This window comes from Episyrphus balteatus, chromosome 2 (assembly GCF_945859705.1).
Source record: "Episyrphus balteatus chromosome 2, idEpiBalt1.1, whole genome shotgun sequence".
Lineage (NCBI taxonomy): Eukaryota > Metazoa > Arthropoda > Insecta > Diptera > Syrphidae > Episyrphus > Episyrphus balteatus.
The window spans coordinates 61,826,134-61,850,516 of record NC_079135.1 but is presented as its reverse complement, the minus strand read 5'-3'; the positions used below and the strand labels follow the sequence as shown (position 1 = coordinate 61,850,516).

The 24,383-nt window shown below is 32.5% G+C and overlaps 1 protein-coding gene across 1 annotated transcript in view; it reads left to right on the top strand.

The window, feature by feature from the left end:
• Positions 1–22,532, top strand: part of LOC129909901 (26S proteasome regulatory subunit 6B) — a 38,058-nt gene extending 15,526 nt beyond the window's left edge. The window contains exon 4 of the mRNA XM_055987054.1: positions 21,778–22,532. Within this exon, the coding sequence (XP_055843029.1) occupies positions 21,778–22,451 (674 nt within the window). The 3' untranslated portion in view covers positions 22,452–22,532. The remainder of the gene's footprint in view (positions 1–21,777) is intronic.
• The last annotated feature ends 1,851 nt before the right edge of the window (positions 22,533–24,383 follow it).

Genomic DNA, 24,383 nt, shown 5'->3' with positions numbered 1-24,383 from the left:
TAACGCAGGCCTGGGATGGGGAGCTAACCAAGAAAAAACGTAACGAAAAGTTATTACATTTATGATGGTATGTGTGTATGCACATGATACGATTGTACGAAGCTTGCATGGATGTGTGAATGGTTTTGGTTCAGACAGAGAGGGTTATATAAATTGTGTTAGAAAACAAAGATAGTAGTAAGGAAGAAGACCGTAAATGCTGTGTCTGCAGGATAAATCAGGAGCAAAAAAAATTATCTGTATTGTCTTTTCTTTTGTTTTGTCTTCCCATTCTTCTGTTTCTTGTTCAACTTTTTGTGATTTGTGAACGAGTAAAGCGTTGCATTGCGCTTGCGATATTAAATCAGAAGAGAAAAAGTATTCTTGTGTTTTCATATTTTTTTATCTGTAGAAGTTTATGGCATGAGATTGTGTGTATGCATGTTTTCAAATGTGATCTTGTTGATACAAAACATAATCATTGGTTTTGTGTAGTGTAGGTAAACAAATTAGGTATTATTGCATAAGTTGATAAAAAATGCAATGCAATAGCTTAACCGCGCCAGTCCTCGAGTGGCACAAGTCTTTTTCTACAAAACTTTCGATCTGCAATTTCTAACACAGTTTTTTTTACTATTGGAGGCGAGTTTCTTTTCGTGGTTTGTAAAGTGGTAGTTTTTGCGAAGATTTGTTCTTCTCAAATGTTTACCACTTCTGACAACCCGTTTTGCCGTCGTTAAACTGCATTTCATACCGGTTTTCAGCTTAATTTTTAGCGCGAAGTTATGCTGTTCAGATCATTGCACATCTATCGGCCAATGTTGTGGCTAAGCAACTTCGATTGTAAATGTTGTTTCTATACCCTTGGATATTGCGCGAATAACTACATACTAAATTTTAACTTGTGTTAATTTTTGTCCCAATGCATCGTTGATTTCGGCCTAATTCAAAGACTTCTTTTATTTTCGCCATTTTCCCGCGCCTAATGATTTTTTTCGAGCCGTTTTCGTCCTTATAGGTTATACAGGGTGTCCCAAAAGTAATGGATCAAACGAAATATGCAGATAGGATAACTTTAGGGCTCTCAGAATTTGGTAACTTGTTCATCCCAAATCCTTACGGTTTTCAATTTAATGCAGTTTTTGTGAATTATCGAAAAATCTCGACTTTGCAACAGTATTTTGCTTCCTCCGGTCATAATTGATTTTTGTTTTTTACAATTCTTTCACTAAAACATTGCCTAATAATAAGAAATAATTATTTAATCAAAATATTTTTTATTTCATACGCCATTTTGCTGCAAATTATGTAACAGTTCCATGTTTTATAAAAACTCAATTTCTTACTTTTATTTGAGAGGAACATACCGAAAAAAAATTGTATGGTGTGATACTGGTTTATTATTTTAAAAACTTGCCGTGTTATTGCACTTTTCAAAAATGTATAAAAATTTCCAAAGTTCAAATTAGAACGAAAGATATTACAATTTTAATGCAAAAAAACAGGGGTTTTCAGAGCAAAATAACAAACAAAAATCGAGGCTTTTATTCAAAAAGAAATAAACAAACAACAGTCGAGGAGATGTGTTTATTTTTCTTTGTTATTTTTCTCTGAAAAGGCCTGTTTTGTTGCATTAAAATTGTAATATCTTTTGTTCTAACTTTAAGTTTGGAAACTTTTATACATTTTTGAAAAGTGCAATAACACGGCAAGTTTTTAAAATAATTAACCTGTGTCACACCATACAAATTTTTTGCAGTGTGTTGCTCTGAAAAAAAATTAAGTAATTGAGTTTTTATAAAACATGGAACTGTTAATTAATTTGCAGCAAAATGGCGTATGAAATAAAAAATATTTTGATTAAATAATTATTTATTCTTATTAGCCAATGTTTTAGTGAAAGAATTGTAAAAAACAAAAATCAATTATGACCGGAGGAAGCAAAATACTGTTGCAAAGTCGAGATTTTTCGATAATTCACAAGAACTGCATTAAATTGAAAACCGTAAGGATTTGGGATGAACAAGTTACTAAATTCTGAGAGCCCTAAAGTTGGCCTATCAGCATATTTCGTTTGATCCATTACTTTTGGGACACCCTGTAGACAATCAGATTTATTGACAGACACAATTTTGAGTCCAACTAACTCATGCAACTCATCATTTATTAACATTTTTGCTTTTGAGTCTATTCAGATGAGTCAAAAAATATACTTGTTTTTATGAATAGATTTTGTCTAGCTACCGTGTGAAAAGAACGGTAGGTCCCAAGACAATTTTTTTTCTCCTTACGTTACGTATGTAAAAAAGATGTACCATAGCAATAAATACCAAGCCAGGCTAAAAATAAGATGAACTAAAATGTGGACGTATTCAGATGACCGGCAGTGCTATTAAGAGTTTAAATTTTTAACTAAATTTTAAATTAAAAAAATTTTTGATTTGAATTTAAAATTTAAATTTTGAATAATAACAAGATTTGAAATCTAACAATAATTTATTTTAATGAAATTTATGAGAAGTTTCATAAAACGTTGGAAGTTGAACTCATCTTTTAATTCTCTTGGCAGTGAATTAAATAGTTTCACTCCTTGATACATTACAGATTTTTGGGTGCTGCTCCGGTTATATCTCTCCAGTCTGAAATCATTTTCAGATCTTAGATTGAATGGTTGCAATTCGCCAACATAAATCAATTTTTATTGTAGATACTGTGGATAATTGCAAGATTTTATATTATAAATAAAAATAAGGACTTTCAATATTAGACGCTGATTAACATTTAACCACTTTAAGGATTGTAACATAATGTTTGAAGGGGTATACAGATGTGTTCAAAATAATAGTAGTGCCTGCAACAAAATAACATTTTTTATATTTACGGTGCTTCTACGGTTAAAAATTTATTTTAATTTATTTCTTTGATGTCAAAGTTTGTAACGGTCAATTACTAATAAATGTATCGTAGTTTTAAAATGAAAAAGAAGGTGCTAAATAATTTTTCATTGACCTTTGGTTGTTCTTTCTAATTTGGCCTGTTCAAAATAATAGTAGTTAAAGTTATTTTTGAAGAATTTAAAAGCGGTTTATAACTTAGAATATTTATTTTTGCTTTAAAAGTAAGTACTCATATAATTTGAACAATTTTTCAACAAAAAACGATTTGTTTCGGTTTTAATCTATTTAAAATTCGAAGAGCAAAACACTGCAGTTCGGATAACGGAAACTTATACGAAAGCTGCTTGAAGAAGAGAAAACCTACTTGGAAATTCAAAGTTATATTAGGATGGTCCCCTACAAAGGTAGCCAGTGCAATAAACTCAACAAAAGACCCGAAACCCGCGGTAGAAAAAGAAAAAAGACCGTCGTAGATGACACGCGTATTGTCCAGATGAGCAAAGTTGAGCCTTCTGCATCGCCGTTTCAAATCTAGAATGCCTTAAGCCTGGATTGCAGTGCAGTGAACATTCGGAGGCGACTGTTAGAGACTAATTTGTACGCTTGAAGTCCACGAAAAGTTCCGCTGTTAACAAGGAAATATGTTAAAATACTAAAATTTTTGACCCTCCATGTTTAACTGTTTTCGTCGTATACTTTGGAACATATTCCGTATTGGGTGGACGTCGGACGTATTGTGGAGATCCAGTACCACCAAAGAGGACAAATTTGCTCTCATCAGTAAACAATATGTTACGCCATTACTTCGTTGGCCAGTTTATGTGGTCTTTTACAAACTGGATACGCTTTTTAATATGTTCCGCGGAACTTTTCGTGGACTTCAAGAGTACAAATTAGTCTCTAACAGTCGCCTCCGAATGTTCACTGCACTGCAATCCAGGCTTAAGGCCTTCTGGATTTGAAACGGCGATGCAGAAGGCTCAACTTTGCTCATCTGGACATCTACGACGGTCTTTTTTCTTTTTCTACCGCGCGTTTCGGGTCTTTTGTTGAGTGTATTGCACTGGCTACCTTTGTAGGGGACCATCCTAATATAACTTTGAATTTCCAAATAGGTTTTCCCTTCTTCAAGCAGCTTTCGTATAAGTTTCCGTTATCCGAACTGCAGTGTTTTGCTCTTCGAATTTTAAATAGATTAAAACCGAAACAAATCGTTTTTTGTTGAAAAATTGTTCAAATTATATGAGTACTTACTTTTAAAGCAAAAATAAATATTCTAAGTTATAAACCGCTTTTAAATTCTTCAAAAATAACTTTAACTACTATTATTTTGAACAGGCCAAATTAGAAAGAACAACCAAAGGTCAATGAAAAATTATTTAGCACCTTCTTTTTCATTTTAAAACTACGATACATTTATTAGTAATTGACCGTTACAAACTTTGACATCAAAGAAATTAAATTTTTAACCGTAGAAGCACCGTAAATATAAAAAAATGTTATTTTGTTGCAGTACTCCAGTCAAAGCGTCATTTGACCTTGCGCTGAGAGGCACTGTCTGTTTTTATTTCATGGATCGATGGGGGTATATTTAAAAGGCTTAAACCCAATTTCTCACCACCTAATCATTCTTTTTAGCGGAGTTATTCACAAAAATGCATTTTTTGGGATATTTTACTTCTAAGCTAATATCTTTGCTCCAGATTGTCGTAGACCAAAAAATAAACATACATTCTCTTCCTTATAATATTTTCTATTGTTGTATGTAATTTTATTGTATTTGAGTGAGTAAATATAAAATGGCAGCCATTTAAAGTCAAATTCTTGTTGTTAAAAAACAATTTTTGTCATTATTTCGAAAAAAGCTTATATCATGACTAACATTTTTCTAACTTATTTTGTAGCCCTGTTCATGTCCTGCATTTTAAAGAAAAAATGAGCTCTTTATCACCAAAGATGACCGAGCTATTGATAAATGAACGCATGCAAAACCGGTGCGAAAACACCCAAAAATATCGTTTTTTGGGTATAACTCGACTTCAGAATGTCCAACGGCAAAAAATAAAGCAATGAATTGTTCGTTACAACATTTTCTATAAAGGACCCCGCACATTTTGTATGGGAAGTGGCCCTCGGTGAAATTGTCTGAAATTTTAGTATGTTGTTCTCTTGAAGCCTTTGATCAAAAGTCGATATGGGCAGAAAGTCAAAAAATGGACAGTTTTTAAAATAACGGGTTTTTTCCGATGACTATCTCAAACCTTTTAAAAGGGATAGTAACTCTCTTAATTGTATTTTGCGCTATTCTAATGTGGAATCCATAGGTTTTAAGGGTCGCTGAAACCGAATCCAAAGTCCATTTTGCCCCATCACGTCAGGTTTTCAAGATAACCTCAAAAAATGTCACAGCCCAAAAAAAAAATTTTTGTTTGAACTGGGAGTGCGACACTGCTAAATATATGTTTTTCGGGTCGCTAAAACTAGATTCGAAGTCTATTTTGCCCTATCACGTCAGGTTTTTGAGATAACATCAAAAAAGAAACGAACATCTTTTTTGAGGTTATCTCGAAAACCTGAGGTGATAGGGTTTTAGCGACCCGAAAAACATATAATAAACATAGTCGCACTCCCAGATCAAAAAAAAAAATTTTTTGAGGCTGTAATATTTTTTGAGGTTATCTTGAAAATCTGACGTGATGGGGCAAAATAGACTTCGGATTCGGTTTCAGCGACCCTTTAAACCTATGGATTCCACTAAAAAATAGCGTAAAACACAATAAGAGAGTTACTATCCCTTTTAAAAGGTTTGAGATGGTCATCGGAAAAAAACCGTTATTTTAAAAACTGTCCATTTTTCGACTTTCTGCCCATATCGACTTTTGATCAAGGGCTCCAAGAGAACAACATACTAAAATTTCAGACAATTTCACCGAGGGCCACTTCCCATACAAATTGTGCGGGGTCCTTTAGTGCACAATCTTTTTGTCGAAACAAATAAAAAATAAGTAATATTAAGTCAAAGTCGTTTTTTTGTTTAGCAAACTCTTGCCTTATTATTTTGCAAACGGTGCAAGTATTGGCTATTAAAATAAAATATTATTGTAGTCCTTTAAATTATCTACAATTTAAAAAAAATTTAGCTTTCTACGACCTACGGGAGCCGAGTTATTATAATTTTAAGAAAGCATTAATCCGTACGAAAATTCAAAAAAATTTCTCTTGTTTAAGATTCGAATACTAGTTCTCAGTAAGAGGGGTTGTTTTCATTGTTTCTTGTTATAAGAGAATTTGTCTTATGTTTTTTCGTTGGTCATTTGGACCTTTTTTAAAAAATTAATTTCTCGGGTCGTGTGGGTCGTAGAGAGCTAATTTTTTTTTTAAATTGTATATAATTTAAAGGACTACATTAATATTTTATTTTTATAGGCTACAAAATAGGTTAGAAAAATGTTAGTCATGATATAAGCTTTTTTCGAAATAATGACAAAAATATATTTTTTAACAACAAGAATTTGACTATAAATGGCTGCCATTTTATATTTACTCACTCAAATACAATGAAATTACATACAACAATAGAAAATATTATAAGGAAGAGAATGTATGTTTATTTTTTGGTCTACGACAATCTGGAGCAAAGATATTAGCTTAGAAGTAAAATATCCCAAAAAATGCATTTTTGTGAATAACTCCGCTAAAAAGAATGATCAGGTGGTGAGAAATTGGGTTTAAGCCTTTAAATATACCCCTATCGATCCATGAAATAAAAACTGACAGTGCCTCTCGGCGCAAGGTGAGGCCCTTTTTTCCGACGCTTTGACTGGAGTACAGGCACTACTATTATTTTGAACACAGCTGTATCTATTACAATTTAAGACAACACGCATAGCTTTATTTTGAAGAACCTGTAGTCTTTGCCTGAGATCTATATTGCACATGAACTGAATGGGAACGGGTCGTTATTCTGTATTCCAAAATTCTGTATGACCAAAATTCTGTATTTGAAGAAAAAATTCTGTATGAACATAATTCTGTATTCCATTATTCTGCTTTCCTATTATTCTGTATTTCAAAATTCTGTAAATCCAAAATTCTGTTTTTCAAAATTCTGCAAATCCATTATTCTGCTTTTAAAAATTCTGTAATTCTAAATCTCTACATTAAAACATGTCCCTCAAGTAAGCAGAGCAAGTACCCCAAAATTTTATCAAGTGCTCCCCTACTTTTGGAAAAACTTAATGTTCTGCTAACTCGATTTAAAGTTAGCAGAGCAATTACCAGAAAATGCCTTAAACTGTTAGTAAAAAATTCGGGTTTGGTTTAATATTTAGGTGCCAAACAAAAATTCCAAAACAAAAATTCCAAAACAAAAATTTTTTTACAAAAATAATTTATTTTTTTTAATTATCTTGAATAATTAAGTGCTTTGAGTTAAGTACCCAATTTTCGAAAAAAAATTTCCGAGATTTTCCATTAAAAAAAAATATTTTCATTTTCCATACAAATTCATGTTCTATTAACTTGAATTTGTTTTTTTTTTTTTTTTTCAAAAAATTCCACTTTTTCGAAAAAATTGGACATAAATAATTGAATGTTCGACTAATTTGAATTAAGCGCTCCATTTTCCGATAAGTTTTCCGAGATTTTCATGTTCTGCTGGCTTGAATTTCATTTTTCTCAAAAAATTCAATTTTTTTCGACAAAATTCGAATGGAGTTATTAAGTGCATGACTAATTTGAGTTAAGTACCTACCCTATTTTCCGAAAAATTTTCCGAGATTTTTCATTAATAAAATATTTAATTTTCCATGTTTTTTTTTTTTTGTAAGTTGTTCTTTCTTCGTTATTAAACATAAAACCATCGCCACACAATTTATCCTTTCCTTTATTAGGTTTTACTAATTTAATATTTTCCATTTTTCTGAATTCATTTTATATCACGATTAACTCAACACTTAACTTAAGCTGTCGAACGCAAACTGCTTCAAGGTTCTGAATAGAAAATATCAAAAATCTTAACTAAAAAATTCTGTAAATGATAAAAGAAAAATTGTTTTGATAATGAATTTTGATATCATTTACAGAATTTTGGAGTACAGAATTTTGGAATACAGAATTTTGAAATCCAGAATTTTGTGTTTACAGAATTTTAGAATACAGAATTTTGAATTTACAGAATTTTAAAATACAGAATTTTAAAATACAGAATTTTGGAATCCGAATTTTGGCCCATACAGAATTTCGACCCCAACCCGAACTGAATCTATTTAAAAAACCCACTTTTTTTCTTATCTTCGCGTAAATATAATCCGTATGTTCTTTGAAATTTAAGTCTTTATCAATAATAACCCCTAAATATTTTATGCTTTTCACTTGTTTGATATTTTCCGATCCAATTTGCAAATTAACAATTTCATTTGAAATTAGAATCATGAATTTGGTTTTTCAGTTTTAATTTGTTCATACAAAGCCACTGATAAACATTATCAAGATCTTCATTAATTTTTGCATATATGTACATCCATTATATTCTTAAAGTCAATGTAAATTAAAGTGTCATCTGCAAAAAGAACACATTTACACCATTTTAACACTTTGTTAATTTCGTTTATGTAGAGAAGAAATAATTCATCACCCAAATTCGATCCTTGTGGCACTCCAATATTGACACTTCTTTCGCTTGATTCACTTTCTAAAATTGTTGTTTTTTGCCATCTTTGATTTAAGTAAGATTCAAACCATTTCTTCTCAATTCCTTTTACGCCGTAATTCTCCATCTTATCAATTAAAATTTCCATGATATGGCAATTATTTTTCTCCCTTCATCCATCTTTATTTTCCAGTCGTGGATTGTACTTACTAGAGCTGTTTCACATGAATGCCCTCCCCGAAATCCAGATTTTTGATCTATCAATATATTTTGTGTTTTGACGTGTTGTGAAAGTTGCTTGCTTACTATTTTTTCAATAAGTTTTTCTATTGTCGGTAACATATTTACTGGGCTATGTTCAAGTGCTTCTCTGGGATTTGGGACTTTTGCAACAGGGACAACAATAGATTTTTTTAGGGTTTTGGGAAACACTCCACATTGTAGTGACTCATTTATTATTTCTAAAATTTCATGGCCAACTAAGTCGAAATTTTTGAGTTTATTCCGAAAACATCTTTTTTGTTGTTCATTTCTTTTAAAACATATTGTACTGCGCATAAAAAGGAAACGTAGGGTACATGCAAAATAGAATTGTTTATTTCAACGACACTATCAACAAATAAACCATTTAAATGATTTACTATTGCACATATATTTGTCTCTATTGCAACGTTTATTTCTATTTTCGTTATTTCTTTACCTAAAACTAAATCTTTTATTGCACGCCATAATCCCTTCTGGTTACCACTATTTAAAGCTATTTTATATAGCACATAATTGTTCTTTGCTTTAATAATACTTTGTTTGTACTTATTTCTATTCAGTCTATATGAGTTTCACTCTTGATTGCACTTAGTTATCACAGCCATGTTATACGCATTAATTTTTATGTTTCTTAGAGAGTCTAGTTTATTATTATACCATGATGTTATTCCTTTGGTTCTAACAGAGTTTAAAGAAAACATTTCATTCATTACCCGTTTTGTTCGCAAATGAACAATTAACACAGGTAGGATTTTCAGACTTCATCGTACATTCACTAAGCTTGTGTTCACCAGCACAGTGAGAACAAGTTTGATTTCGAGTGCATCGTTCTACCGATGGTTAAAACCCAAACACTTGTAGCATCTTCTTACATGCATATAACGATTCAAGCACTCTAAATTTACCCCACCCTATACGTAATCTGCCTTCTTGCATAATTTTCTTGAAAGCTTCGAATTCCACTTCAATAATGGCACAGTAATTGTTTATGTTTCTGTCCTTGCTTTGATAAATTACTTTAAAAATAACATTTTCGAATTGTAAATATTCATTTTTTTCTTTAATTTGCTTAATTAATTCTTCTGCTGTAAACATTTTAGGTAAAACAAATATTTTTACTCTAAAATCACGCACTTTTGGAATTTCAACTTGGTAATTATCACCCATTTCTTTTTCTAAATCACTTATAAGCTTTTGAACCGATTGATTATCATCCCATACCACCACCACTGCCATATTATTTCGATTTTTGACTTGGGACACTTGAATACCGTTTGGATCAATTTTATCCATAATTGCAATTCTTGTGGTGTATGCATCCTGATTACCCGTTTTTGGTTTAAGAACTATAAAAGGATCATGATGTTTTATTTCTTTTAATTTTTCGGCATACGATGATCTCTCTCTAGCAACTTTGGCACTACACCCTTATTTACAGGAAACAACTCAGGCCATTTTCGACCCCCCTTTAACTTCCATACCAAAGATACTAGAAATTTCAAACTCGCTACAAAACCAAACACCTCACAAAATTTCAGCCTCCTACGATGAGTAGTTTCTGAGATATGTGGCTTCAAAAATCGCAAAAACCGTAACTGACTCACTGATTCACTGACTCACTGACAGATCATCAAAATTATGGAGAACTTCCCGATATCGTAGAAACTTGAAATTTTACACGGTGATAGGACTTGTGGTGTATACAAAGGAAAAATCGAAAATTTGAGATTTTCAATTCAGGGGGCGTGGCATTCGCCCATTTCCGCTGAATTTTCATCAAATATTATAGAGCACTTTTAATTATCGTGGAATCTTGAAATTTAGTAGAATGGTAAAGCTAGTAGTTTATACAAAGGAAAAAATTTAAAGTTTGAGAATTTCAGCCAGGGGGCGTGGCAACCGCCCATTTCCCCTGAATTTTCATCAAATATTATAGATCACTTCTGATTATCGTAGAATCTTGAAATTTGGTAGAATGGTAGAGCTGGTAGTTTATACAAAGGAAAAAAATTTTAAATTTGAGATTTTCAGCCAGGGGGCGTGGCAACCGCCCATTTTCGCTGAATTTTCATAAAATATTATAGAGCACTTCTGATTATCATAGAATTTTGAAATTTGGTAGAACGGTAGAGCTGGTAGTTTATACAAAGTAAAAAAATTAAAATTTGAGCTAGAGGGCGTGGCAACCGCCCATTTCCCCTGAATTTTCATCAAATATTATAGACCCCTTCTGATTATCGTAGAATCTTGAAATTTGGTAGAATGGAAGAGCTGGTAGTTTATACAAAGGAAAAAATTTAAAATTTGAGAATTTCAGCCAGGGGGCGTGATAACCGCCCATTTTTGCTGAATTTTCATCAAATATTATAGAGCACTTCTGATTATCGTAGAATCTTTAAATTTGGTAGAATAGTAGAGCTGGTAGTTTATACAAAGGAAAAAAATTAAAGTTTGAGAATTTCAGCCAGGGCGCGTGGCCACCGCCCATTTTCACTGAATTTTCATCAAATATAGAGATTTTCAATTCTACAGCCAAACCTTGCAAAAAGTAGTGAAATCACAACAAAAACATTACTGTTAAAAAAGAGCCAAGTTATCCTATGTTGAAATTATGCTGGCACAAAAAGTATTGAGATGTAAAAGTGTACCAAGTTCTAAAGTTTGGGTTCAAATTCGTATCAATAAAATATTGATTGTTTACTTGGCAATTTTTGAAATAACTTTAAAAATCGGTAATTAAAAGAAAAAATTGTCAAGAGAACAATCAAAATTTTAGTAATACGAATTTGAACCCAAACTTTAGAACTTGGTACACTTTTACATCTCAATACTTTTTGTGCCAGCATAATTTCAACATAGGAGAACTTGGCTCTTTTTTAACAGTAATGTTTTTGTTGTGATTTTATCTACTTGGGATGGTCGCCCTAATTTTTTTTCACTAGCAACATGTTGCTCACATTTGTTTACATTTTTAATAGATTGTTTCATTTCTTCTATTTTGACACTTTCATTTTTCAGCTCATCATTTATCTCTCTTACACTTTCTTTTACTACTTTCAAACTTCCATTTAATGACATAAGTGCATTTTTACAATCGATACATATTCACATACTAAACTCTTCGTTTCAACTATATTCAATACGTATTTGTCACCAATACAGCTTGCATGAAAAAAAAGACCACATGACCCGCTGCATTGAATTGTTGCTAAATTTCGAGTAGTTTTTTACTATATCAAATGCAATGGGAGTAGATCTGGGAGTACCTCAGGGATCAGTTTCGGGTGTGTTGCTTTTTCTTTTATATCTAAATGACATTAAATGTGTGTTGCGATTTTGCAAAATTGTGTTGTTTGCGGATGATGCCTTGATATATGTAAGTGGAAAGAATGTTGAATATATGGTACAATGTTTAAATGAGGACTTGGACAGCATAAATAGATGGCTTCAAATGAATAACATGAAATTAAACGTGAAAAAGACAAAATGTATGAAATTTAAAGTGACTGAACCAATAAATGTGTGTATGGATGGAGTGAGGATTGAGTGTGTTGATAGTTTTAAATATCTTGGAGTTGTGTTGGATTCAAAGTTAAGTTTTAAAGAGCATGGCAATTATGTGTGTGCAAAAATTGCAAAAAAAGTTGGTTTCCTGAGAAGAGTTAGAAGAGACTAATCAATGCCGTTACTTTTAAATATAGGAATTAAATTGAAAAATTTCATTGTACCAAAAAAAGGTTAATTTTAGCTACACTTGCCTAAACTTAGAGACTATTAAACACATTTTCCTTATGAAATTACCTTTTGATAGAGGCCAAATTTGGGTGCCACTGCGTTTTTTATTGGCAATTGACAAATTCATTTGGTCCCAAAATTAATTTTCTTAAAAAATACTTAAAATAGAAAAAAAAATATTAAAAAACAGCAGCAACACTTACAGTTATGAGTTTTTTGTTAAGACCGTGGATTTCAATACAAAATTGACTAATAAAGAAAAATACCTTAAACAATTTCTTATCAAACAATGAAAACCACATGTCTCTGTGTATTCTAGTTTTTGAGAAAATTGAAAAGAAGAAAAAGTACTTCTTTATCAGATTTTTATTTTTTTGGCTTCAATCTTGAAATCCTTATCCGAAAAACAAATAAAAAAATAAAAATCAATTCCCAACACTTTTTTTTACAAATCTACTAGATACGATAAAATTACATTTGGTTTTCTGACCTAGGTTCAGAAAAATTAATTTTCGTTATATGTAGCTAAAATTTATGTATTGACAACTATTCAAATTAAAAACGCGTGAAAAGGGATTATGCGTCTTATTATTATACATTTTATTAATAATGGAAACTTTTACCATTTCCTACGAAGATCTAAGCAAAAGGCTTATGGAATGTCTCAAGGATAGATTTAAAGGGCTCTATACATTTTAACTTGTAAAAAAGGTAAAAAATTTTGTTTTTAATTAACTTTTAACTATAATTCGTTTTTTTTTTTTATTTTGCGTGGACGTGGACATTGACAACAGGGCCTACAATGAGTTAATGTACATTTCTGCGGAATTATGTTCAAAGTTTTTTTTTGTTAAAAAAAAAACGAAATTTTGATGAAGGTTCTCGATAAGGAGAAAGATTCTCGGGGGATAAAATCTACTCACAGAGAAATTTCTCATATGAGATTGCCAATAGGACTGATTGTTTAGTTTATTATATTTTGTCAAAATGAGACAACAAAAGGTACAAAAATTTGTCTTTAAATTACAAAATTAAAAAAGATAAATAACAACATACATTATGTACATAATATAGATAACAAGAATGATGTTTTGTTTGACCTTTAGTCCAAAATAATGCGTTTTTCCCAGGCACAACAGTTGGGCTCATCAGTAAGATGCTGTTGTACCCTTCTTATACGCAAAATTTTTAGTTGATGATTACCAACACATATTATATTTTACAGTGAAAACTCACTGTAAACTATATTATTTTAGGGGAATTGATAAAATTCGTGCACCTAAATAGAATATTGCCCGTGGTCTGGCAAATATTAAGAAGAAGAAGAAAACGTAAACAAGAATTTGTTTGTTGTTTTATGGACTTTATGAAATTAATTCAATTTGATGTTTTGTTTGAACTTTAGTCCAAGATAATGCGTTTCGCCCAGGCACAACAGTTGGGCTCATCAGTAAGATGCTGTTGAATTAATTTCATAAAGTCCATAAAACAAAAACAAATTCTTGTTTACGTTTTCTTCTTCTTCTTGATAACAAGAATATAAATAACAAGATTTGAAAATAAATTAAAATATAAATGAGATGAAATAAATTATTTATACATTTTTAAATTTAATATTTTTTTTAATATTTATTTATTGACAATAATGGTTTGTACAGTAAGATTACATCTTTTATAGTACTTAGATATAGTTAAAGTTAACATTGATTAGGAAAACAAAAAAAAAAATAACAAAAAGATAAATTATGATGAGCAAATCTTTGTGGGAGTTGGGATTTGGGAATAGGATCAAAGTTGGATTAGGGCTAGTTTTAAACTGGGAGGGATGAGAAATGAAGAAAAATTGCAGCTTTAAATTTTTTAACATTTACAATTAATTTAGGGTTGCCAGCCGTCCGGGTTTTCCCGGACATGTACTCTTTTTTGGCTGTGTGGGGGACGTCCGGGATAGTTTCTATCAATTGTCCGGGATTGTACTCTTTTCTAGCCTTTTAGTATCTCACTACTTGTATGCTACTCTTAATTCATTTAGCCCTAATTTTTCAATCGTCAGTTAGACTATCATAAGAATACATGTCAATATAAAAAAAAACTTTTATTCCTAGGAATAAGCTCTGAGGTTTATTTTTTTAACTGGAATTGCATTACAACTTTTGTAGTATTATAGCTCAAATGTTTATTATAATACTATACCGAGAAGGCCAAACTTTGTCTCAGAGTTTTTATTTATTTTTTTATTTGTGAAAAAATAAGAAAAAAATGCTACGGGAACAAGGGTTAAAAAGTGATTTTTAGTTAAATTTTAATAGGATTGTTCGGTTATTTTTTTTATAAGATTATGCATTTTTTTTTTGTCCTAGTTTTGTACTCTTTTTTTTGTCCTTATTTGTCCGGGAAAGTCCGGGATTTTGCATCTCGATTACTAGTTTCGTCAAAATATATCTGCCAACCCTAAATTAATTTGATTACACCGGCACACAAAAAAAAAAAAGTGTCATGTACCAGGAACCAGACCTATCTTTCCATATGTTTTTGGACCCGCTGAATCCGAATTTCAAGTCCGTTTGGCCCTGTCACCCTCCAGTTTTGAGTAATATGCAAAAAACTCAAAAAAAGGTAGTTTTTGGGGTCTTTTTTACACTTTTCTCAAAACTGGAGGGTGACCGGGCAAAACGGACTTGAAATTCGGATTCAGCGGTCCCAAAAACATATAGAAAGATAGGTATGGTTTCTGGTTCATACAACTTTTTTTTTTGTGTGCTAGCACTGTCGCGACATGTCGCTGTCATACCCGGCACACAAAAAAAAAAGTTTCATGTACCAGGAAGCAGACCTATCTTTCTATATGTTTTTGGGACCGCTGAATCCGATTTTCAAGTCTGTTTTGCCCGGTCACCCTTCAGTTTTGAGAAAAATGCAAAAAACTCCAAAAAAGTCATAAAAATTCAAACAAAATGCACTCACAGCTCAAAACTGGAGGGTGATGGGCCCAAACGGACTTCAAATTCGGATTCAGCGTGCCCAAAAACATATAGAAAGATAGGTCTGGTTCCTGGTACATGACACTTTTTTTTTTTTGTGTGCCGGTGTTATTGATGGGAGAGAGTTTCAGAGTCTGACAGCACGAATGAAAAATAAACGGGATGAATTCAAGTAATTATATAGATGAGGGGTTAGATTGTTGCTTCTAGTGGATCGATTTAATGAAAGACTGTTATATAAATAAGATGGCATCCTAAGTTGTATAAGTTTATGTAAAAATAAGCAGTTTCTTGCATCGAGGTATTGCTGTAAAGTGCAACCTAATAGTTTCTTAGCAAAGTCAGAGATATGGTCGTGTCTTCGAAGCCCATAGACATACCTAACACTATAAACAATTTCAGCGTAACAAATTAATGGCATAATTAAGGAAACTACCAGTTTTCGTCGAGTTTCAACAGGAGTATAGAAAGCTGAGGGCCATAATATACGCAAACACCCGTAAATACGACCAATGATTACATTGGTGTGTTTGTACCCATATAAAGAACGGTCTATAACAAACCCAAGGCTAGTACAATGCTCAACTACTTTAATTTTGTCATCTCGCAGCCTTATATCCGGAATGATGCAGAGATCAAACTTTTTTTTGGATAAAGGAATGATAAGTGATTTAGCCGGGTTCAAGAGTAGCCCATTGGCGATAGACCAAGCGTTTATTTGACGTAGATCTTCATTCATGGAGAGCAAAAGTTCATCCAGCTGATTGAAGGGTTTTGATAGATGGAGTTGAACATCATCCGCATATAGATGGACTGAGGCATGTGAAGAGCAAGACGGGAGATCATTGATAAAAAGAGAGAAAAGTATTGGTCCGAGAATAGATCCCTGTGGGACCCCTTGCACAACAGGTTTAGAGAGTGAGTATCTACCATCAGAAAACACTTTCTGTGATCTACCAGATAGATAATCAGCAATGAGTTTGCATGCCCGTTCACCAAAACCAAAGAGGCGTTGCAGTTTGCGCTGTTAAATATTATGGTTTACTTTATCAAACGCCTTGGAAAAATCGAGCAGGCACAGAATATTTAAATAACCCTTATCATAGTCCACCCTAATGTCCTCAAGAAGATTTACCATAGCAGTGGAGCAGCTATGTTTAGCTCTAAAGCCAGATTGTTTTATGTATAACAAATTATTGGATGTAATGTGCCTTAAAATTTGCTTCTCAATTATCTTCTCGAAGACCTTAGAGAGGCATGGCAGGATGCTGATTGGTCTGAAATCTGCCGGAGTCATACAATCTCGCTTTTTTACAATTGGAAGAACTTTGGCAACTTTCCAGGAAACAGGGAAAGTGGTAGTTATAATACACCAGTTTATTATGTGAGTGAGATGGGAAATGATAAATGGCATTAATAATTTAACAAAGCGAATGGGTACTCCATCCTCACCTATAGAGTCAGACTTTATAGCCATCACACATTTCGCTACATCATCTTCATTGACCACTTGAAAATCTTCCAGGTTAGCAATGGAATCTGAAGAGTTGAGTTGAGTGTTTAGTTCAAAATCATAAACAGGAGTTGGGCCACCAAGGAAAAAATCATTAAGTTCATCAGGGTCGAGCAAACATTGAGAACCTTTGTTCTTACAAATACCAATTTTTCTTAAATTTCTCCATAACTTTTTTGATGGTAAAGAGGTGTTGAGTTTGGATGAATAATAATTGGATTTAGATACTCGAATTTTGTATGTTGCTTGATTGCGAGCGAACTTGAAAGCTTTCCAGTTTACAGCAGTTGGTCTGTGCCTCCACCTACTATGCAGTATATTTCTATGTTTGATGGCCAAAAGTACAGACGAGCTGAACCAAGGACAACAATTATTGAGTACTCTTACCGTCTTAGTAGGGACGCATTCATCATACAGTTCAAGCAACACATTTTGGAAAGAGTTGACCTTGTCATTGGCGTTTGCATGTAGGCGGCAATTGATCCAGGGGGCAGAGACAGTAGCTTGATCATAGAGGAAGGAATACCTAGAGACGCGACTTCGGTTGGTTTTTCTCTTCCACCCTACAAGCTGCAATGAGAGGAAAAACTCCACAGTGCTTATATGTGGTAGTTTTCCCGTGCATTTCAAATGGCACAAACACATTCAACTGTGGAGTTGAGCTCAAAACAATTAAAAACAATTTAAGTGCTCAGTAGAGGAATTAATTCATAAAAAAATAATATAATAAATTCAAAACACGAACCTTTTTTTTTATTTCTGTACATATTTATTGAAAGGTGGGTGTCTGGAGTGAGCTATTTGAGCTATTCAAGTTCATGTACAAACCAAAATCATGTTTAAATTCAAAATTTGTGAGGACATCTACTGGTGAAAGGAACATTATAGCTTTCACACGTATTCACAGATAGGAAAACAAGAGAAAAATAAGAGAGATGTATACCAATTATCTGAAATTAAATTTGCGGGTGTTTTAGGCAAGGGGGGTACGAGTCGGCTCTCTAGGTATTCCTTCCTCTATGAGCTTGATGGAGATTATTTAAATCAATCGATTTAAAATCTTTATAAGAGAAAGTTTCATTACTGGCAGGTTGTGATATCTGGATATTATATGTACAGAAAAGAAGATCATGATCAGATATATCAAAAGATAACTGATCATACAGATTGACAGAAGAACGATCTGAAACCATAATAAGATCAAGAAGACTGGAAGAGCGGTTAGGAGCGAAACGAGTTGGATAGGTGGTATTTACAATGTTCATTCCGACAGACGAAACTAAATCGTTCATCTGATGGGCCAATGTATCTTGCTTGAGCATGTCGGTGTTAAAATCACCACATACAATTATGTGCTCAAAACTAGCACAGAAATCACTAAGAGCAGAAAAAAATGCAAGAGAAGAGCAGTTTCGATTATTGTTATAAACACATGAAATTAAACATTTCGTATGGTGATCTCCAGCTTCGATAATGATGAATTCAGTGCCTGGTCCATTAGATTTGGCAATGACTTTTGCTTTAATAGATGATCTACAATAAATGGCTACACCTCCCCCAATCGTGTCGGTTATTCTATCATTACGGTGTAGTTTAAAATTGGGGATATCATATATCTGATCAATAATATCAGGTTTGAACCAGGTCTCATTTACACAGATAACATCAATATAAGAATTAGAAAATAAGAACTTCAAATAATCAAGTTTACAAACATTAAGACTACGTGCATTCATAAAACAAACTCTCAAACCATCGCAACGCTTAGTAGAGATGAGCAAAAAATCACGACCTGTGATTTTTAACCTGTGATTGACAAATCACAATCACTACCTGTGAACAGTTCTCAAATAAACTGTGATTACCTTAACCGTGAATTGGGTATTTACTTTTCACTTAACAGTTCGCATTTCGCTCAAATAGAGCATTTACCCCGAATGTCATTTTCGACAAGTTCGTTTAGGATATGGCGTGATCTCATAGATCAATCATAAAAAAGATCTCTATGTTTTAAGTTTACACTTTACACTAGAAGTGAGGCAAAAATGTTTGTCAAAAGTAAATGTCACAGGTCAAAAGTCATTTTCAATGCGTTTTCGTGAATTCCGCGGAAAATAATTCACGTTTACACTTGACCTGTAGCAAAAAGTTATTTTTTCCAAAATCACAGGTCAAAAGTCATTTTTAATACGTTTTCGTGAATTCCGCGGAAAATAATTCACGTTTACACTTGACCTGTAGCAAAAAGTTATTTTTTTCAAATTCACAGGTCAAAAGTCATTTTCAATGCGTTTTCGTGAATTCCGCGGAAAATAATTCACGTTTACACTTGACCTGTAGCAAAAAGGTATTTTTTCCAAAATTACAGGTCAAAAGTCATTTTTAATGCGTTTTCGCAACAGTTACTGTGTAAACGTGAATTGTTTTTACCGGAATTTACACAAGTGCATTGGCAATTATAACCTGTGATTTTTCCCAAAACAACTTTTAAACAGTTCTTGTTCTTGTGTAAACGTGAATTCACTTCACAAATGCTTTGGAATTATTTTTAACCTGTGATTTTCCCAAAACAACTTTTGCAATAGTTCTTTTGTGAACGTGAATGTTTTGACCGGAATTCACGAAAATGTTTAGGATTTTTTTAAACCCGTGATTTTGTTCAAAATAATTTTTGCACCAATTCTTATGTAAACGTTAGTTATTTAAAGCGGAATTCACGAAAATGCATTAAAAATTACTTTCGACCTTTGATTGGAAAAAATAACTTTTGCAACAGTTCTTGTGCAAACGTGAACTGTTTTTATCGGAATTTACACAAGTGCATTGGAAATTATAACCTGTGATTTTTACCAAAACAACTTTTCAATAGTTCTTATGTAAACGTGAATTGGTTTGACAGGAATTCACTTCACAAATGCTTTTGAATTATTTTTAACCTGTGATTTTTCTCAAAACAACTTTTGCAATAGTTCTTTTGTAAACGTGAATTGGTTTGACAGGAATTCACTTCACAAATGCTTTGAAATTATTTCAAACCTGTGATTTTTCCCAAAACAACTTTTGCAACAGGTCAAGTGTATAGGTGAATTATTTTATTCGAAAATGCATTGAAAATGACTTTTATTTTGGCCAAAACAACTATTTGCAACAGTGTAAAAGTGAATTATTTTAGCCGGAATTCACGCAAATGCATTGAAAATTACTTTTAACCTGTGATTTTGGATAAAACAATTTTTTGCAACGTGAATTGTTTTTACCGAAATTCACGCACGTTCGGTAAAATAATTGTTTTGTTAACCCCTTACAATAACGTATGGCTCCAGAAGAATCACGGTTTGCACCCGAATATTTGCTGTGAAATCGCAGGTTGCCCTGATTAGAATAAGGGGTTTAAAAGTTACTTTTCCCGTGAAATAATAAATTTCTTTCGTAAAATCAAAAGTCGCCTAGACAAAATAATGTTTTCCCCAGTATAATCACTAATGGCTTTGGTAAATCGCGGATCTGTTTGCTTAAACCAGTTTTCCTTGTAAAATCAGCTCCATTGTTTCAAATATACTCGTATTTGAGCTTCAATAGTACTTCCTACGTAAGTATCGTACGAAAATACAAACGTTAAAAATGCTAGGTTTTTTTTTTTTTTTTTTTGGGATTTTCATAAAAAAAAATTGAAATCACGGTTAAAAATCACAGGTTAGAATCACCGTGAATTAAAAATCACAGTCACAGGTATACCTGTGATTGAAAAATCACGACTTAGCTCATCTCTAACGCTTAGAAATAATATTAAGCAACGGGCAATAGCAAACAAAGAAATCGGATTTCACTAGACTTGATGTTAATTATTTTTAAATTGAACACAGTTTTTTTTGATGATGATAAAGTAGCATACGTAATTGAATAACCAAACTGTGATTAAAGATTTTTGCACTGCACAGATTGAGTAATTTAGTATATAAAGGTGGTTTTTCGCACAATCAAAGCTAACTTTAGCTTGTTTGGTTTTGACACACGTCTTACTCGTGCAACATCACGCTTTGAACATTGAACAATAACTTCAAAATTACTAATTCTAATTACTAAGAAAAAGTATAATTCGGTATGAAATTATTAACTTTAAACAATAAAAATAGAAAAACGAAAAAGGCAACGTATCAGGAAGATTCTTCATCTATCATTTTTTGCAAGATTTTTTTCTTAAAGCATTCTCTGCTTATGTCAAATGAGAACAGGTCAGATTATTTATTAAAAGTTTTTGAGCATCTATTAAATGATTCATGGGAGGCATAATTAATCTTTGAAAATGTTTCCTTTAAAAATCTGGTATGTCTTAGAGTGCGCACATTAGAATTGATAGTAATTTTAGAACATTAGTACGAGGATTCAATATTTTCTTTGAGAAGATCAAACGCGAATAGAGCCTCTGATAACTCCCTTCGATTAGCAAGACTACACATATCAATGAGCCTTAGACGATGAGATTATCGAGGCAGCACATACGACTCAGTGCTCCATCCAAGACCAAGATCCAAGAGATTGCGTAGGTAACGAACCACTCAATAGCATGCTACGTATGAAAAGCTCTTGATTTTCACCCTACAAACAATCTCTCAAAATTTAGAAACAAAAAATCTTATTCTCAAAGCCTTCTTAAATTCTTAATTTTTTAAAGTAGAAAACAAAAGGAATTTGTATTGTAACAATTGTTGAGTTTTTTTTTTAATTCATTATGTATTCTGTTTTATTATTTCTTCTCAGGTATCGACCCTCCACGCGGAGTCCTTATGTACGGTCCACCCGGTTGCGGCAAAACAATGTTGGCTAAAGCCGTTGCTCATCACACAACAGCAGCTTTTATTAGAGTGGTTGGTTCCGAGTTTGTACAAAAATATCTTGGCGAAGGACCACGTATGGTTCGTGATGTGTTCCGTTTAGCAAAAGAAAATGCGCCAGCTATTATTTTTATTGATGAAATTGATGCAATTGCGACAAAACGTTTCGATGCTCAAACTGGTGCCGATCGCGAAGTGCAGAGAATTTTGCTGGAGCTTCTGAATCAAATGGATGGTTTTGATCAAACGACCAATGTGAAGGTCATAATGGCAACAAACCGTGCTGATACTCTTGATCCGGCACTTTTGCGTCCTGGACGTTTGGATAGAAAAATAGAATTTCCACTGCCTGACCGCCGGCAAAAGCGTTTAGTATTTTCGACAATTACTTCAAAGATGAACCTAAGTGAAGATGTGGATTTGGAGGAGTTTGTAGCTCGCCCAGACAAAATTTCTGGAGCAGATATCAATGCGATCTGCCAGGAAGCCGGTATGCACGCTGTGCGTGAAAACAGATATATTGTATTGTCGAAAGATTTTGAAAAGGGATATAAAAACAACATTAAGAAAGACGAACAGGAGCACGAATTCTATAAATAAATTTCAAATTAATATTTTAATCATTTGTAATATAATGCTTTGAAATAAAACAAAACATTAATTAAACTTTCTACCACCAAACTATTTTCTTTCAATTAGTTATTAAAAAATTGAACTAATCTCTTCAATAAGTAATGAAAAATACACCGAGTGCAAAATATTGTTGACTGATTACTAAGTAAATAAATCTTGCAATACAACAAATTAAAACATTTCGATTTTTTTGAATTATGTCAATAAAATAAATTCAAAAGTCCCATGCCTATCCCATCAAACTTTCAAATTTCATTTTAACTTTTAAAAATTTTACATTTGTGTTTATATTTTTGATGAATTAGTTGTCATTTTTTTGTATGTAATTTCGTCCAAATGTAAGTATTTATACCAATTTTTCTCTGGAAAATGTAATTTCTATAATTTGTCTTTTGAACTAAAGGACTTCAAGCAAAACAACAAGAAACAAAAAATTGCATCCAATGATATAAATGTAAATGCCGGAGCTGTTGCGGAGGTCGACACAATTTAAACCGCATATCTGCCGTGAAGTCTCCGGAACAACAGCAACATATTTACATAATTAACAATATCAAGAGACGTTATACAATTTACACTGCAACCAAAAATAGGATTAAAGACGCGCTCGAATAAAGCCGAGTCCCAGTAATTCAAAAAGTGTTTGCCTTCAAATGTTTTTCTTTCAGAACTACATTTATGTATAAAATTTGTATCCGGATGTTTGGACAGTCTGCAATAAAAGTTAAAAATTCGTTATATAAAATATTTTTCCTTTGTTTGGAATATTTTTAAAGCAATTTTGAATAAAAAACATCAGAAACGATGAGAAACGTCAGCCAATACCCTTTCGTTTATTTTCTATCGCCTGCGCGAACGAAGTTGTTCTTTTTTCAAGTTATATGAAGCAAATCGTTCGCACAAACGAAAACGTTTGTTCGCTTTCGTCATATAGAATGTCCCCCAGGTGTGCCAAGCAAGTAGTGCCATTTTGTAGAATAACCTGTACCACAAACCGGTTTGAGTGAGTAAAAAATGTGCTAATTTTAACGTCTTAAAAAAATATTTTGAAAAAATAAAATAGACAAATTTCAGCGTTACTCATTTCGTTTCCAAAACACAAAAACTGTCACTCCTAGCTATCAATCCCAAAAAAAGTCATTTCAATTCCCAAAATTGAAAAATTTGAAGGAGTGATTAAAAAAAACCCTCGCACTTATCTAAAATGATTTATAATTGAAATTTATCATATTTTAAACAATTTAATGGATGTTTTTAAGTTCAATTTTTTCGTATGTTAGCAGTTAGCTTGCTATTTTCCATCAAAGCCATTATAATCTTTTGAACAACAACAACATCTTGAAGTTGCCAAACCAAGTGTTTATGGCTATATTAACAGCATTGTTTCACGGATGCCAATCCGATCATCAGACTCATTTAACCTAGTAATTTTGCATTTTATTCGAAATAAAATGCACGACTGGGGTCGCACGTACTTGCTCTTGCAGTTCAAAGCACTTTTATGTAGGTTTACTTATAGATTATAAGAGCTGCCTCTATATAAATTTTAAAGAAATTTGGTTTATGTAAGGGAAGAGCGGATATGGAGACCATATTTTTGTTAAATAAAATTTTTTTTTGCTATTTGACTTTGAGAAAACCTAAAAATGCTGTTTTATTGCAATTGCTTTGAATATTACGTATGCAAAAATTAATCAAAATCGTTACAGCCGTTTTCGAGAAAATTTCAATAACTAATTAAAGATTTAAGGGAAGAGCCGAGTCCAGATAAATTAGACATTCAACCCAGAAATAATTCGCATAGAGCTGAAAATTGGTACAGAGCATTAAAATGTAGGTTAAAGTAAAATGTCAAAAGTCCCATGTGTGCATAAAAAGTTATTCAAGTTTTAATGTCGA